This window comes from Labrus bergylta, chromosome 17 (genome assembly GCF_963930695.1).
Source record: "Labrus bergylta chromosome 17, fLabBer1.1, whole genome shotgun sequence".
NCBI classification, from domain to species: domain Eukaryota; kingdom Metazoa; phylum Chordata; class Actinopteri; order Labriformes; family Labridae; genus Labrus; species Labrus bergylta.
The window spans coordinates 26,377,031-26,393,571 of NC_089211.1; the positions used below are offsets into that span (position 1 = coordinate 26,377,031).

At 44.4% G+C, this 16,541-nt stretch overlaps 1 protein-coding gene across 1 annotated transcript; it reads right to left on the minus strand.

Moving 5' to 3' along the window:
- Positions 1–267: 267 nt before the first annotated feature.
- ddx56 (DEAD (Asp-Glu-Ala-Asp) box helicase 56) lies at positions 268–16,432 on the minus strand. The gene is made up of 13 exons (XM_020657584.3): positions 16,337–16,432; positions 8,506–8,667; positions 8,245–8,399; positions 7,971–8,141; positions 7,138–7,228; positions 5,728–5,969; positions 4,456–4,599; positions 4,256–4,369; positions 3,539–3,707; positions 3,369–3,458; positions 2,449–2,554; positions 2,251–2,357; positions 268–1,338 (listed from the first exon to the last, which is right to left on the minus strand). Exons 1-13 carry the CDS (start codon positions 16,391–16,393, stop codon positions 1,267–1,269), a joined length of 1,680 nt encoding a protein of 559 aa, XP_020513240.1. The 5' UTR covers positions 16,394–16,432; the 3' UTR covers positions 268–1,266.
- Positions 16,433–16,541: the final 109 nt, after the last annotated feature.

The window sequence follows — 16,541 nt, forward strand, 5'->3', positions numbered from 1 at the left end:
TTTTCTTTTTATTGAATGTTTTTTTAAATTAAAACAGAAACAGGCAATGGGAAAAAAAATACAAGGAAAAACTCTATTCATAAATTATTCAGAGGCTATATGTTCCCAAGCCTGTCTGCAAGTTCCCACTTGCAAACGTCTTTCCATCTACAGTATATTAGCTTTTTAGCGACTGCAAAAGCTGTAGCCAACCACTTGCTGTTAGTTTGAGATGCGAGTCTGGAAATTACACCAAGCAGGCAAACTGCAGGGACTGGGTATCTGTGACACAAATGGTTACCCATGGAGACTGTAATACAGCTTCCCTGGTAATTTTATGAATCTTCCTCCAGATCTGGTAAATGAAACTCAGACAAGGGTGTTGTTCTACTACACCTTGCTGTTTAATATGTATAGCATCTTTCAACTGAGCGGGTAGGATGAAGTGTTGCTCGATATTAGCCCAGGATGGCTCGGGTAAGGGAGATCTAACTGTCATTATAAACTTATTAAGTGTGAAAGCCCAATGATATAGTTGGAGATTAGGCAAATTAAACCCTCCCTTTTCTTTGGGTGTTTGTAAAGTTGTTAGGCTAAATCGTGCCTTGCGTCCACTCCATAAAGAATTATGTATATGTTTATTAACTTGTTTGTATATATTATCAGGTATTTGGATTGGCAGCATGTTTAGTAAAATAGTTTGGGGAAGACCATCATTTTTATTGAGGATATTTTATCCCAAAGGGATAGGTTCAGTCCCTTCCACCTCCCGAGTTGTTTTAATTTCCTGAAGTGTGTGTCCAAAGTTGAGGGATGCACTCAAGTCAGGTTGGACAAACTTTTCATGGTCAAACAAGACAGAAAATGTCGGCATTGTTGGAGTTTGCACCAAAAGATTCACAATTAAAAAAACATCGGTATCAGGCTTGGAGGAAAACTTTGCACCTCACAGGAACTTCAAATACTCAGCGTTTGAGAAGAGATTATTTTTATTTTAATAAAGATTTCAAAGTTTTTTTCAGAACAGACGTCAAAGAAATTAGATATCATGGATGCTGTTTTCCTTTCGCTGCATTTTCGTTTGCAAAGTTCACACAAGTCCTCCTCGTTCATGCTCCGATTAGTCCGCGGTCCATTCAGCTTCGATCGCCCGTTTAGTCCAGAGTCTGTGTACTTTATATTCGTCCCGTTTGGGTCGTTAATGGGGGGCATACCTTCTTCCAGGAGAGAGAGTCTCTGCACACTTTAAACATTCAGAGTTTTCTGCTGCTGCAGCGTCGATCTTCCTTATTTCACCTTTCTGTTCCTCGCTCCGCTGTATCGGAAACTCCTCAGCGGGTTCTTCCCACTGATGTTCTTCTGCAGGAGACAAAATGGATCACTGAGCACAAATACATCTGTGTAGTTGTTATGACTTAAAGAACAAGAACCACTGAATAGATTTAAACGCCCTGACACACCAAGGACAATGTCAGCCTAGTTTTAGTGGCATGTCTGGCTCTGTCGCTTTTTTTTTGGCCGATTTGACATGTTGAATCAGCGGTTGGTGAGAGGAGTCTCTCTGATTGGCTGTTGGGAGGTTTCATTTCTCTCCAGCCCCTTGAGCATGTCTCTGTAGTATCCATGCTTTCACCCATTAGTGTGGTTTCTCCTTATTTGTCTCCTCCTCTTCTTCTTTTCTTTTTCCACTAAAAGACCAAGAACTGACAACACCAGCGCCATCTTCTACTTTTTATCAAACATTATTCTCCATTAGTAGACGACCTATAATACGAGTGGTGACCGACAGCGGAGTGAAAACGGTCTTCATGTATCATGACAACGGACTACCGCCCCCTGCTGGCATGGAGAGTTATTTCCTCTCACATGAGCAGAACGTGCGTGGTGGTTGGCCGTAGTCTTTGCGGTGTGTTCAAGTGCAACCTTTTGGCCAAGATGTGAGGCGACTGATTGGTGTGTCAGGGCCTTTAGACTTATTTTTAAGATGATGGCTGCAACGAGGGATAACTTTAGTTACTTATCAAGCGATATGTTCTTATAACCGTTTGTCAAAATAAAGGTCCCAGAGCCGACGGCGACTTCTGGAAATAATAAGTAGGTCGTATCAGCGCGGTCGTTATTTGGAGGTCACATGCACGGTGTATTAAGTAAGATGTAGGCGTTCTATATGTGGTTATAGCGGGACGTTAGAGCCGTCATGGAGGGGGGTGACTCTGGGGTGCTGGAGCTCTGGACTGTTGGGCGCCGTTATAACTCTGATCGTTCTGTTACCTTGAAGCTGCTCTTCACGAGTCCTTCTGGTTTGGACTTTTCAATCATCTTCTTCTTCCTCCTGCGAGCTGACAGAGGATTCACCGAGCTCCTCAGAGTCTCTGGGACTGAAAACAAGGAGGAGAAAATTATAATGAGTAACCTAAAGACTACAGCTGAGTGTTTGCGTGCGTGTGCGTGTGTGTGTGTGTGTCTTACTGAGGTACTCTGGGACGTTCTTCAGGTGAGGTTTGATGACTGCAGGATGGAGGTCTTTGTCGTGTCTGAGCAGCTGCAGATCTCTCGGGTTGTCGTCGAAATACGTCTGAGTGACAGCGGAAACATCCAATCAGAAAATACCAACAGAATAAAAGTCCTGGGCAGCAAATATCAAGTACATTTTTGTTTTTAATTCCCTAAAATTGCAGCACAACTCGGTTAGAGTCAGTTTTTTTTTGTTTGTTTATGTTTGTTATTGTTTTTCTCTAAATTCTTTGTTTTTATTGTTATTACTTAAAACAATAATAGCAATTGTTACAATTAGATATATTACAAGTGAATAGACACTGGATTTGTGTGTTCTTTCTCTTATTTCTTTCTCAATCATTACTTTGCATACATACTATTATTGTAATTATTGTTACAACAATTATTGATGCTGTATTATTATTAGTACAGTTGTAATATACTTATATTATGACTATATAGAATTGCCTAATTGATATAGGGGTGTATTGGAAGTACACTTGCTAAATCTAAGTATATACATCTAGATTTTCTCTGGTTATTCATGTATTATTATTTAACTTTTTTTAATCATTATTATTTATTTCTATGTTTTTGTGTCTGTTTGAAACACACCACAAAATGTTCATGTTGACAGTGGATTTGCTTGTAAAGTTTTATGTTTTCCTAATAAACAAATCTTAAAAAAAAAAAAAACTCGGTTAGAGTGAGTCTAAATGCTCCATTCCATTCTGAGTCGAGACGTTCAAAAGTTGTCTTGAGGACGCTCTTTTACGAGTACTACAACACGGGTATCTTCCTCAAGCTTTTTATCGGCCGTGTGCCAGATTTACAATCATGTAGCTTTGATTCAGCTAAAGCTATATGGCAATGCTTTTGCCATCATCACTCACTTTGAGTTTCTCTGAGTTGAGCAGCTCCGTCTTGATCTCCTTCAGCCGAGCCTCCTTCACCGCCTGCTTGGTCACTGAACGCATCGCATCCTAAAAACAAACAAACAAATCAGCAACGCTTTAAAGGAAGCAGCTCTGAAGAAGATGGAAGCCGAGACGAGGATACTCACCCTGCAGCGGTACCTGAAGCCTTCGATCTCCTCCATCTTAAACTCGTATGGTTTCAGAACTGAATCTGATTTGTCTCCTGAGAGAGCCTCCTCCACCTCCGACAGCAGAGCGAGCTCCGTGTGGGAGATGAAGGACAGAGCGGTGCCCGGGTTGTCCGCCCTCGCCGTCCTGCAACAACAACATAAAAAGAGTTTAGTCATCAGACATCTGTGGCGTCTTAAAGGCTTTATATGTGATTTTTTGATCCAGCAGATGTCGCCCTTGAGCTCCAGCATGAAACCAAAACAACTCTCGCTGCATTGTTGTGTTAGCATGCTAATGCTAGCGATCTTTATTATGCTGGTATCTTCACACTGCATGTAAATTTACCTGAAATGAGCGTGATCTAGAAACACAGTTAAGCAGTGAGTACAGTATGTTATTCTTCTTTTCTCTAGTCCCTCAATTAAACAACTTTTATACACGAGGGGAGGAGTCAGCCGGCCATCCTGGCGATGTAAACAAAGTGAAGATAGGACTCTGAAAACTCTGAAAACATCACAGACAGTGGGACTCGGGTGTTACACCCATTGTAGACAGTCATGACTCACAGAGTTATTTTCAGAGGAGATACTTGATTTATATTTAAGTGTGAAAAATCACACATAAAGACTTTAAGATGCTCCAAAAGAAGAAAACTGAGAGATCGATCCGAGGTAAAGACGAGTGTGTCTCACCTTCCCACTCGATGGATGTACGACTCTATGGTTGCGGGGAAATCAAAGTTGATGACGTTGGCAACATTTTGGAAATCCACCCCTCTGGAGACGCCGAACTCTTTGTCCTTAGTCCTTTAAGAAAACAAAAAAAAAGTAGGATTTCAGAAAACCTTTAAATGAAACAAAGTCAGCTTCCAGAGAGCTCTCCTTCTACTCACTTCCTGTCTCTCGCTGCGCTCTTCTTCTTCTTCCCTTTGCCCGACGTCGTCTGCGGAGCGGCCGTGGGGTCGGCCAAACTCTGCTCGTCCGTGGCGATGATGTAGTCGTAAAATCCCTGATTGAACTGAGTGATGATGTGACACCTGCAGCACGAGTAAATAACCAGAAGAAGAAGTCATTTGTATTTATTGTAGAGGTTTTAAAGGATCTGTCGTTTGATGAAGATGAACGTCATCATTAAATAAACATCAGAGGTCAAACAGACTCCCAAGGAGGTCAGGAGGCAGACGAAGAGGAAGAGTGAGTCAGAATATGTTCTGTTAAAAAAGCAATATGTACAAACGATAATTATTTGACGATATCTGAAGCCTATATATTCATTTTCTACGGGATAAAGATCTGTCACATATTTTGAGTTAGGCTGGTAAAGAGTTGGTAAAGTCTGTAATTTTGGTCGTTTTCGCAGAAACTGTTCGCGGGCAGAATATTTGTGATTAACAAATCATCTATGGCAATGTACTCCCTTTGGGTATTCTTTTAAATTTTGTATTATCATATTTTACTTCCCCCTTATTTTATAAATGTGCATATATATATATATTTTTCCCTTATAATTTATTTAATTGCAAGTCTTGAAAAAATGTTTAAAACTCAATAAACAAATTGTTTAAAAGCAATATGTAACTCTGTATGTGTGAAACCAGCGTTAGATGCAGCAGTAAAATATCTTTTTATCTATAAAGCCCTCACTGGAAAGCTTCCATCATATATCACCTCCTTGTTACATCTGAACCTCGGTCCATTTTTAACCCGCTCGAGAGAGAGAGAGGCTGCTTCTCCAGGTTCCTCATGCCAGGACTGACCTGGGGAAAACTGCTTTTAGTGTTAGTGCTGCAAACTCCTGGAACATTTTACAACAGGACCTGAACTTGAGCACTTTTATCCCTTATGGGCACTTTAGAAATATTATTTTTAACCGCCCAATACCTGACTGTAACTGTTTTATTTTAATTACTGACTTATCACTGTAGTAATTTCAAGCTATATATGTATATATTTTATTGTTCTTATTGCTCTTTTATTGATTTTATTTTCTGTAGTAGCTTTATCTCATTTCTCGTTGTTTATTTATGTATGTTTTCTCGACATCATTGTAAATGAGGGTCGCCCTCAATGATCTCTCCGAGAACTTAAATAAAGGTTGATGATGATGGAAAGATGTTTCTGGTAGTAAGGAACTGTAACGTCGTCAGGGAAAAAGGAGTTCTCACCTGGAATGGACGGGGAGCTCCGAGTTCAGCACACAGGCGGGAATCCCAAACTGCTCCAGGAACAGTTTGAGTCTGTAGCTTCTCTCCACGGCGCCCACAAACACCAGCGTCTTCCCCTGAACCAGCCGCAGCCGCAGCAGCGTGTAGATCAGCAGGAACTTGTCCTCCTCCTCACACTTGATGCTGTACTGCTGCAGCTGGCTGCTGTCGGGCAGCTGGGAGCCCTGCAGCTTCAGGATCACCTGAGAGAACACAAAACACCAACGTGAACCACTCTTCTTCTGCAGAAAGTTTAGCCCTTTAACTCATCAACTCTCAGCTTTCAGGACACTCAGCCTGATTCTTTCAGGAGGAGATTATCTGTATCAAACGCACCCAAACAAAGTATTCTGTTAGATTTAGATGTTTGAGGACGAGTCTGCAGTAATGGTGAGTTTTTCCCCGTGTTAATATCAGTAAGACATATAAAGGGATGTTAGAAACAAAATTAGAAAGTGCCGACTGAGGCGAGCAGTTAAGAGCACAAAGCGGAGAAACCAGCTAAACATAAACAAGGTCATTACACCTCTCACACTCGCTCGATGCGTTCACACATCTCCTCACCCTGACTTCTACAATTCACTGAGCAGACTCTTTCATCCAAAGCGACGTACATCAGAGAGTAAGAACAACACAAGCAAGGATCTAGAAAAAAGGGAACAATGTGAGTAAGAGCAAACGATCAGCTTTGAGTCTGATTGGACACACAGGTGCTGATAGGAAGTGACCAGAGGCAAAGCACAACATTGAGGGCAGTTCTTGAGAGCTCTAATCAGTATAGAAACCATCTTATAAGTCGTCATTATCAAACAAAAACCATCGTCACAACCATCATCATCATCAATAATATGGAGACCATCATCATTAAGTTAGTAGGTATTCATGAAAGAGCTGGGTCTTTAGCTTTTTCTTAAAGGTGCAGAGGGACTCTGCAGATCACATGGAGTTTGGAAGTTCATTCCACCACCGGGGGGCGACAGAGGAGAAGAGTCTAGTCAGAGACTTAGGACCCTGTTGTGAAGGTTGGATCAGACGCCTTTCATTGGCAGACTTCACAAATACTTTTTACAGACGGGGCTGGCAGGTCGAAAGAGTCGGCCGTATACGTTCACACACGCTCCACAGCTGGAGAATGTTGACTTAGACTTTCTTTCTTTATTGTCATTCAAACTTGTACTTTACAGAGCAGATAAGAACAAAATTTCGTTGCATTTGGCTCGTTGTAGTGCAGGATAAAAAACAGCAGCATGTATTTACATATAAAAATAAAAATAAGGTGCAGATATAAATAGATATAAAAAGAAAAGCTATGAGAGGAGTGCAGCAAAGAATGTTTATGTCTCTCACTAAGAATCAAAATGTGAACATTACCGGGTTGTGTAGCAGCAGCTCCTTTAAGGCCTGAACATCCTCAGTGAGAGTGGCCGACATCAGGAACGACTGGTAGATATTCGGCAGGTGACTGAAATCAAAACACAAAACAGGTGGGTTTAAAGGTAGAGTCAGCAGCATGTTCCTTCAAAATAAAATACAGACTTCTCCTTCAAAATAAAATACAGATTTATCCTGAAGTAAAGGTAGAGTCAGCAGCATGTTCCTTCAAAATAAAATACAGACTTCTCCTTCAAAATAAAATACAGATTTATCCTAAAGTAAAGGTAGAGTCAGCAGCATGTTCCTTCAAAATAAAATACAGACTTCTCCTTCAAAATAAAATACAGATTTATCCTAAAGTAAAGGTAGAGTCGGCAGCTTGTTCCTTCAAAATAAAATACAGACTTCTCCTTCAAAATAAAATACAGATTCATCCTAAAGTGAAGCTGCTCCATTGTCCCTTCTGGGCCTCTGTACATGTGAGGTGGTGACTGTGTCTGCAGAGACTCTGTCCTCTGACTGGATTTTACTGTTCTGATTTGTTCTGGTTGACTCGGGACGTTTCTGGGGGCGGAGCTGGTGTGTTTCCTCCAGCCAATGACAGCGCAGCAGGTGAGTTTAGGAGTGGATACTATTCAGTGATTGGACGAGATTCAAAGCGGTGAATATGACGGACGTGGACGTAGCAGCAAAGAAGAGAAACTATAATGAGAGTGAGGAGAAACACCAAGTGGATAAAGATCGTTCTAAAACGAGGGTGAACCTTGTGTTGGACGTGGAGTTGATCTACTTCCTGTTGGACAGACACAAAACGAAGTGTGAGTTCTCACCATAACAAGTTCTTCAGATCGGCCTCGAAGCCAAAAGAGAAGAGCAGGTCGGCCTCGTCTACGACCAGCATCTCCAGCGACGAGTGCAGGAGAAGGTTCTGGGCGTTCAGGTGGGCGAGAACACGAGACGGTGTCCCAACGACCACGTCCGGCTTCTCCATTAAGATCGGCCTGTTCAGACAGAAAAGACAACAAACTTCTTATCGATCAGAAAATATGCCACGTTGATTTTGCGATCATGATTTTGGTTTAAAGCAATAAACATCAGCCTGACCTCTGTGCTGATAGGTCGGCTGTCCCGGAGATATCGGCGACTCGGACGTCCCTCGAGCAGAACGCCGTCAGCTGTCTGATCATCGTCTGCACCTGATGGCCGAGCTCTTTGGTCGGCACCAGAATCAGCGCCCGTACATCCTGCTCGCGAACACTCTGAATATATCGACAAAGGACGAGGAAAAGGTCGATGATAATTAACGTCTACACATCATCGATGTTGAACAGATTTCACACACAGTTGTTTCTGTTTCCTCCTCACCTGCTTGGAGGCCAGGATCCGCTGTATGACGGGGAGGGCATAAGCAGCCGTCTTTCCTGATCCGGTCCGAGCTCGGGCCAGAAGGTCTTTCCCCTCCAGAGCTAAAGGGATGGCCTTCTCCTGGATCAACGTGGGCTGGGACCAACCCAGATCTGCGACCGCCTACATCACGATAACAGCAAGAGAGCGAAGCTTCAAGGTGCTGATAACCATTATTCATGAGGTGGTAAACATAATACGCCTGAATCTGGGAGTCTCACTGGTCGGGTTCTTCAACCTTGAATATCATCACAGATTATTCTGCACTTTCTTGACCATGCATCTTTTATTTTTTATTGAAGACAGGCTTCAAAAACAGCTCCTGAAAAAAGGAAGGGACTACTGCAAAAATATGTTTATCTCTGGTTCTGGTATGGGTCGTTTGGAGAGTTTCCCTTCATGACATCACAAAGGGCAGTAGCCCCTCCCCCCGGTGGGTGACACTCCCACAGCTAGGTGTTTGTTCTGCCCTCTTAGGAATTTATCAGGAATTTAACCTTTTAAATGCCAGAATCATGTAATCAAACTGGCATTTAAAGTTTAATTCCTGATTAATACTCAATATTTTGGGCACGCTGGTGACGCAATGGTTAGAGCGCGCGTCCCATGTGTTGAGACTCTCGTCTCGAGCGGGAGGCCCGGGTTCAATTCCACCCGTGGCCCCTTTCCACATGTCATTCCCCGCTCTCTCTCTCTGGTTTCTGACTCTATCCACTGTCCTCTCTCTCTCCCTGGTTTCTGACTCTATCCACTGTCCTCTCTCTCTCTGGTTTCAGACTCTATCCACTGTCCTCTCTCTCTCTCTGGTTTCAGACTCTATCCACTGTCCTCTCTCTCTCTGGTTTCTGACTCTATCCACTGTCCTCTCTCTCTCTGGTTTCTGACTCTATCCACTGTCCTCTCTCTCTCTGGTTTCTGACTCTATCCACTGTCCTCTCTCTCTCTGGTTTCAGACTCTATCCACTGTCCTCTCTCTCTCTGGTTTCTGACTCTATCCACTGTCCTCTCTCTCTGGTTTCTGACTCTATCCACTGTCCTCTCTCTCTCTCTCTCTGGTTTCAGACTCTATCCACTGTCCTCTCTCGCTGGTTTCTGACTCTATCCACTGTCCTCTCTCTCTGGTTTCTGACTCTATCCACTGTCCTCTCTCTCTGGTTTCTGACTCTATCCACTGTCCTCTCTCTCTCTGGTTTCAGACTCTATCCACTGTCCTCTCTCTCTCTCTCTCTGGTTTCTGACTCTATCCACTGTCCTCTCTCTCTCTGGTTTCTGACTCTATCCACTGTCCTCTCTCTCTGGTTTCAGACTCTATCCACTGTCCTCTCTCTCTCTGGTTTCAGACTCTATCCACTGTCCTCTCTCTCTCTCTGGTTTCAGACTCTATCCACTGTCCTCTCTCTCTCTGGTTTCTGACTCTATCCACTGTCCTCTCTCTCTCTCTGGTTTCTGACTCTATCCACTATCCTCTCTCTCTCTCTGGTTTCAGACTCTATCCACTGTCCTCTCTCTCTCTCTGTTTTCTGACTCTATCCACTGTCCTCTCTCTCTCTCTGGTTTCTGACTCTATCCACTGTCCTCTCTCTGGTTTCTGACTCTATCCACTGTCCTCTCTCTCTCTCTCTCTGGTTTCAGACTCTATCCACTGTCCTCTCTCTCTCTCTGGTTTCTGACTCTATCCACTGTCCTCTCTCTCTCTCTGGTTTCAGACTCTATCCACTGTCCTCTCTCTCTCTCTGGTTTCAGACTCTATCCACTGTCCTCTCTCTCTCTCTGGTTTCTGACTCTATCCACTGTCCTCTCTCTCTCTCTGGTTTCTGACTCTATCCACTGTCCTCTCTCTCTCTCTGGTTTCTGACTCTATCCACTGTCCTCTCTCTCTCTCTGGTTTCAGACTCTATCCACTGTCCTCTCTCTCTCTGGTTTCAGACTCTATCCACTGTCCTCTCTCTCTCTCTCTGGTTTCAGACTCTATCCACTGTCCTCTCTCTCTGGTTTCAGACTCTATCCACTGTCCTCTCTCTCTGGTTTCTGACTCTATCCACTGTCCTCTCTCTCTGGTTTCTGACTCTATCCACTGTCCTCTCTCTCTCTCTGGTTTCAGACTCTATCCACTGTCCTCTCTCTCTGGTTTCAGACTCTATCCACTGTCCTCTCTCTCTGGTTTCTGACTCTATCCACTGTCCTCTCTCTCTGGTTTCTGACTGTATCCACTGTCCTCTCTCTCTGGTTTCTGACTCTATCCACTGTCCTCTCTCTCTGGTTTCAGACTCTATCCACTGTCCTCTCTCTCTCTGGTTTCAGACTCTATCCACTGTCCTCTCTCTCTCTGGTTTCTGACTCTATCCACTGTCCTCTCTCTCTCTCTGGTTTCTGACTCTATCCACTGTCCTCTCTCTCTGGTTTCTGACTCTATCCACTGTCCTCTCTCTCTGGTTTCAGACTCTATCCACTGTCCTTTCTCTCTCTCTCTCTCTCTCTGGTTTCAGACTCTATCCACTGTCCTCTCTCTCTCTCTCTCTCTCTCTCTCTGGTTTCAGACTCTATCCACTGTCCTCTCTCTCTCTCTCTCTCTCTGGTTTCAGACTCTATCCACTGTCCTCTCTCTCTCTGGTTTCAGACTCTATCCACTGTCCTCTCTCTCTCTCTGGTTTCTGACTCTATCCACTGTCCTCTCTCTCTCTCTGGTTTCAGACTCTATCCACTGTCCTCTCTCTCTCTGGTTTCAGACTCTATCCACTGTCCTCTCTCTCTCTGGTTTCTGACTCTATCCACTGTCCTCTCTCTCTCTGGTTTCAGACTCTATCCACTGTCCTCTCTCTCTCTCTGGTTTCTGACTCTATCCACTGTCCTCTCTCTCTCTCTGGTTTCAGACTCTATCCACTGTCCTCTCTCTCTCTCTGGTTTCTGACTCTATCCACTGTCCTCTCTCTCTCTCTGGTTTCAGACTCTATCCACTATCCTCTCTCTCTCTCTCTGGTTTCAGACTCTATCCACTGTCCTCTCTCTCTCTCTGGTTTCAGACTCTATCCACTGTCCTCTCTCTCTCTCTGGTTTCAGACTCTATCCACTATCCTCTCTCTCTCTCTGGTTTCAGACTCTATCCACTATCCTCTCTCTCTCTCTGGTTTCAGACTCTATCCACTGTCCTCTCTCTCTCTCTGGTTTCAGACTCTATCCACTATCCTCTCTCTCTCTCTGGTTTCAGACTCTATCCACTATCCTCTCTCTCTCTCTGGTTTCAGACTCTATCCACTGTCCTCTCTCTCTCTCTGGTTTCAGACTCTATCCACTGTCCTCTCTCTCTCTCTGGTTTCAGACTCTATCCACTGTCCTCTCTCTCTCTCTGGTTTCAGACTCTATCCACTGTCCTCTCTCTCTCTCTGGTTTCAGACTCTATCCACTGTCCTCTCTCTCTCTCTGGTTTCAGACTCTATCCACTGTCCTCTCTCTCTCTCTGGTTTCTGACTCTATCCACTATCCTCTCTCTCTCTCTGGTTTCAGACTCTATCCACTATCCTCTCTCTCTCTCTGGTTTCAGACTCTATCCACTGTCCTCTCTCTCTCTCTGGTTTCTGACTCTATCCACTATCCTCTCTCTCTCTCTGGTTTCAGACTCTATCCACTATCCTCTCTCTCTGGTTTCTGACTCTATCCAGTATCCTCTCTCTCTCTCTGGTTTCAGACTCTATCCACTATCCTCTCTCTCTGGTTTCAGACTCTATCCACTGTCCTCTCTCTCTCTCTGGTTTCAGACTCTATCCACTGTCCTCTCTCTCTCTCTGGTTTCAGACTCTATCCACTATCCTCTCTCTCTCTCTGGTTTCAGACTCTATCCACTATCCTCTCTCTCTCTCTGGTTTCAGACTCTATCCACTGTCCTCTCTCTCTCTGGTTTCAGACTCTATCCACTGTCCTCTCTCTCTCTGGTTTCTGACTCTATCCACTGTCCTCTCTCTCTCTCTGGTTTCTGACTCTATCCACTATCCTCTCTCTCTCTCTGGTTTCAGACTCTATCCACTGTCCTCTCTCTCTCTCTGGTTTCAGACTCTATCCACTATCCTCTCTCTCTCTCTGGTTTCTGACTCTATCCACTGTCCTCTCTCTCTCTCTGGTTTCAGACTCTATCCACTATCCTCTCTCTCTCTCTGGTTTCAGACTCTATCCACTGTCCTCTCTCTCTCTGGTTTCAGACTCTATCCACTGTCCTCTCTCTCTCTGGTTTCTGACTCTATCCACTGTCCTCTCTCTCTCTCTGGTTTCTGACTCTATCCACTGTCCTCTCTCTCTGGTTTCTGACTCTATCCACTGTCCTCTCTCTCTGGTTTCAGACTCTATCCACTGTCCTTTCTCTCTCTCTCTCTCTCTCTGGTTTCAGACTCTATCCACTGTCCTCTCTCTCTCTCTCTCTCTCTCTGGTTTCAGACTCTATCCACTGTCCTCTCTCTCTCTCTCTCTCTCTCTCTCTGGTTTCAGACTCTATCCACTGTCCTCTCTCTCTCTGGTTTCTGACTCTATCCACTGTCCTCTCTCTCTCTCTCTCTCTCTCTCTGGTTTCAGACTCTATCCACTGTCCTCTCTCTCTCTGGTTTCAGACTCTATCCACTGTCCTCTCTCTCTCTCTGGTTTCTGACTCTATCCACTGTCCTCTCTCTCTCTCTGGTTTCAGACTCTATCCACTGTCCTCTCTCTCTCTGGTTTCAGACTCTATCCACTGTCCTCTCTCTCTCTGGTTTCTGACTCTATCCACTGTCCTCTCTCTCTCTGGTTTCAGACTCTATCCACTGTCCTCTCTCTCTCTCTGGTTTCTGACTCTATCCACTGTCCTCTCTCTCTCTCTGGTTTCAGACTCTATCCACTGTCCTCTCTCTCTCTCTGGTTTCTGACTCTATCCACTGTCCTCTCTCTCTCTCTGGTTTCAGACTCTATCCACTATCCTCTCTCTCTCTCTCTCTCTCTCTGGTTTCAGACTCTATCCACTGTCCTCTCTCTCTCTCTGGTTTCAGACTCTATCCACTGTCCTCTCTCTCTCTCTGGTTTCAGACTCTATCCACTATCCTCTCTCTCTCTCTGGTTTCAGACTCTATCCACTGTCCTCTCTCTCTCTCTGGTTTCAGACTCTATCCACTATCCTCTCTCTCTCTCTGGTTTCAGACTCTATCCACTATCCTCTCTCTCTCTCTGGTTTCAGACTCTATCCACTGTCCTCTCTCTCTCTCTGGTTTCAGACTCTATCCACTGTCCTCTCTCTCTCTCTGGTTTCAGACTCTATGCACTGTCCTCTCTCTCTCTCTGGTTTCAGACTCTATCCACTGTCCTCTCTCTCTCTCTGGTTTCAGACTCTATCCACTGTCCTCTCTCTCTCTCTCTGGTTTCAGACTCTATCCACTGTCCTCTCTCTCTCTCTGGTTTCTGACTCTATCCACTATCCTCTCTCTCTCTCTGGTTTCAGACTCTATCCACTATCCTCTCTCTCTCTGGTTTCAGACTCTATCCACTGTCCTCTCTCTCTGGTTTCTGACTCTATCCACTGTCCTCTCTCTCTCTCTGGTTTCTGACTCTATCCACTATCCTCTCTCTCTCTCTGGTTTCAGACTCTATCCACTGTCCTCTCTCTCTGGTTTCTGACTCTATCCACTATCCTCTCTCTCTCTCTGGTTTCAGACTCTATCCACTGTCCTCTCTCTCTCTCTGGTTTCTGACTCTATCCACTATCCTCTCTCTCTGGTTTCAGACTCTATCCACTGTCCTCTCTCTCTCTGGTTTCAGACTCTATCCACTGTCCTCTCTCTCTCTCTCTGGTTTCAGACTCTATCCACTGTCCTCTCTCTCTCTCTGGTTTCAGACTCTATCCACTGTCCTCTCTCTCTCTGGTTTCAGACTCTATCCACTGTCCTCTCTCTCTCTCTGGTTTCTGACTCTATCCACTGTCCTCTCTCTCTCTCTGGTTTCAGACTCTATCCACTGTCCTCTCTCTCTCTGGTTTCTGACTCTATCCACTGTCCTCTCTCTCTCTCTGGTTTCAGACTCTATCCACTGTCCTCTCTCTCTCTCTGGTTTCAGACTCTATCCACTGTCCTCTCTCTCTCTGGTTTCTGACTCTATCCACTGTCCTCTCTCTCTCTCTGGTTTCTGACTCTATCCACTGTCCTCTCTCTCTCTCTGGTTTCTGACTCTATCCACTGTCCTCTCTCTCTCTGGTTTCTGACTCTATCCACTGTCCTCTCTCTCTCTGGTTTCAGACTCTATCCACTGTCCTCTCTCTCTCTCTGGTTTCTGACTCTATCCACTGTCCTCTCTCTCTCTGGTTTCTGACTCTATCCACTGTCCTCTCTCTCTCTGGTTTCAGACTCTATCCACTGTCCTCTCTCTCTCTCTGGTTTCAGACTCTATCCACTGTCCTCTCTCTCTCTCTGGTTTCAGACTCTATCCACTGTCCTCTCTCTCTCTGGTTTCTGACTCTATCCACTGTCCTCTCTCTCTCTCTGGTTTCTGACTCTATCCACTGTCCTCTCTCTCTCTCTGGTTTCTGACTCTATCCACTGTCCTCTCTCTCTCTGGTTTCTGACTCTATCCACTGTCCTCTCTCTCTCTGGTTTCAGACTCTATCCACTGTCCTCTCTCTCTCTCTGGTTTCAGACTCTATCCACTGTCCTCTCTCTCTCTGGTTTCTGACTCTATCCACTGTCCTCTCTCTCTCTCTGGTTTCAGACTCTATCCACTGTCCTCTCTCTCTCTCTGGTTTCTGACTCTATCCACTGTCCTCTCTCTCTCTCTGGTTTCTGACTCTATCCACTGTCCTCTCTCTCTCTCTGGTTTCAGACTCTATCCACTGTCCTCTCTCTCTCTGGTTTCTGACTCTATCCACTGTCCTCTCTCTCTCTGGTTTCAGACTCTATCCACTGTCCTCTCTCTCTCTCTGGTTTCAGACTCTATCCACTGTCCTCTCTCTCTCTCTGGTTTCTGACTCTATCCACTGTCCTCTCTCTCTCTCTGGTTTCAGACTCTATCCACTGTCCTCTCTCTCTCTGGTTTCTGACTCTATCCACTGTCCTCTCTCTCTCTGGTTTCAGACTCTATCCACTGTCCTCTCTCTCTCTCTGGTTTCTGACTCTATCCACTGTCCTCTCTCTCTCTCTGGTTTCTGACTCTATCCACTGTCCTCTCTCTCTCTGGTTTCAGACTCTATCCACTGTCCTCTCTCTCTCTGGTTTCAGACTCTATCCACTGTCCTCTCTCTCTCTCTCTCTGGTTTCTGACTCTATCCACTGTCCTCTCTCTCTCTGGTTTCAGACTCTATCCACTGTCCTCTCTCTCTCTGGTTTCAGACTCTATCCACTGTCCTCTCTCTGCATTAAAAGCCCAAAAATAAATCTTTAAAAAAAATAAAAAAATAAAACCTCAATATTTGATAGTTTAGAGCAGGGCTGGAGTCTTTTAAGAGATGTCTGAATAGAGACACTTATCCATCCAGCCTGTATTTTGTGATACAGCCTGTAAGGTCATTGTCATTATTATTATTATTATTATTATTATCTTATTACCAAACTCTTGTTCAATCAGTTCGACAGTGATAATGTTAACACTTAAACACTGGACTCAACGAATAAAAAATAAAATAAATAACATTTTAGGTCTTTTTTTCCTTCACATTACAGCTGCTTTAAGACTGAAGTCCAGCCGTGTTTACTTCGACTTTTCTTCACTTTAACTCGTTTTTTATTCTCAAGCTGCTGATTCAACGATTGGTTGAAAGTTTATTTCACATTTCTGCGACATGTTAGTTCAAACTTACCTTTAAAAGACGGTCGTCAATGCCCATTTCATGAAACTGAACCCTGTCCGCAGCCATCTCTTCGCCTCACTACGGGCACACGTGCGTCGCAAGAATTGTACGTCATGTTGCCTTCAAGTACCTTCTGTCAAAGTAGGTGTTTATGTTTTACGCTTTTTCTCTGGTCCTTACAAATCCAGAGCATTCAGGAGCAGAATCTAAAGTT

Coding starts and splice junctions, on each gene's coding strand:
- ddx56 (XM_020657584.3), bottom strand. CDS start 16,393: ATGGCTGCGGACAGGGTTCAGTTTCATGAAATGGGCATTGACGACCGT. Junction 8,668..16,336: donor TTGACGACCGTCTTTTAAAG/GTAAGTTTGAAC, acceptor ATCGTGATGTAG/GCGGTCGCAGATCTGGGTTG. Junction 4,370..4,455: donor AGCGCAGCGAGAGACAGGAA/GTGAGTAGAAGG, acceptor GTTTTCTTAAAG/GACTAAGGACAAAGAGTTCG.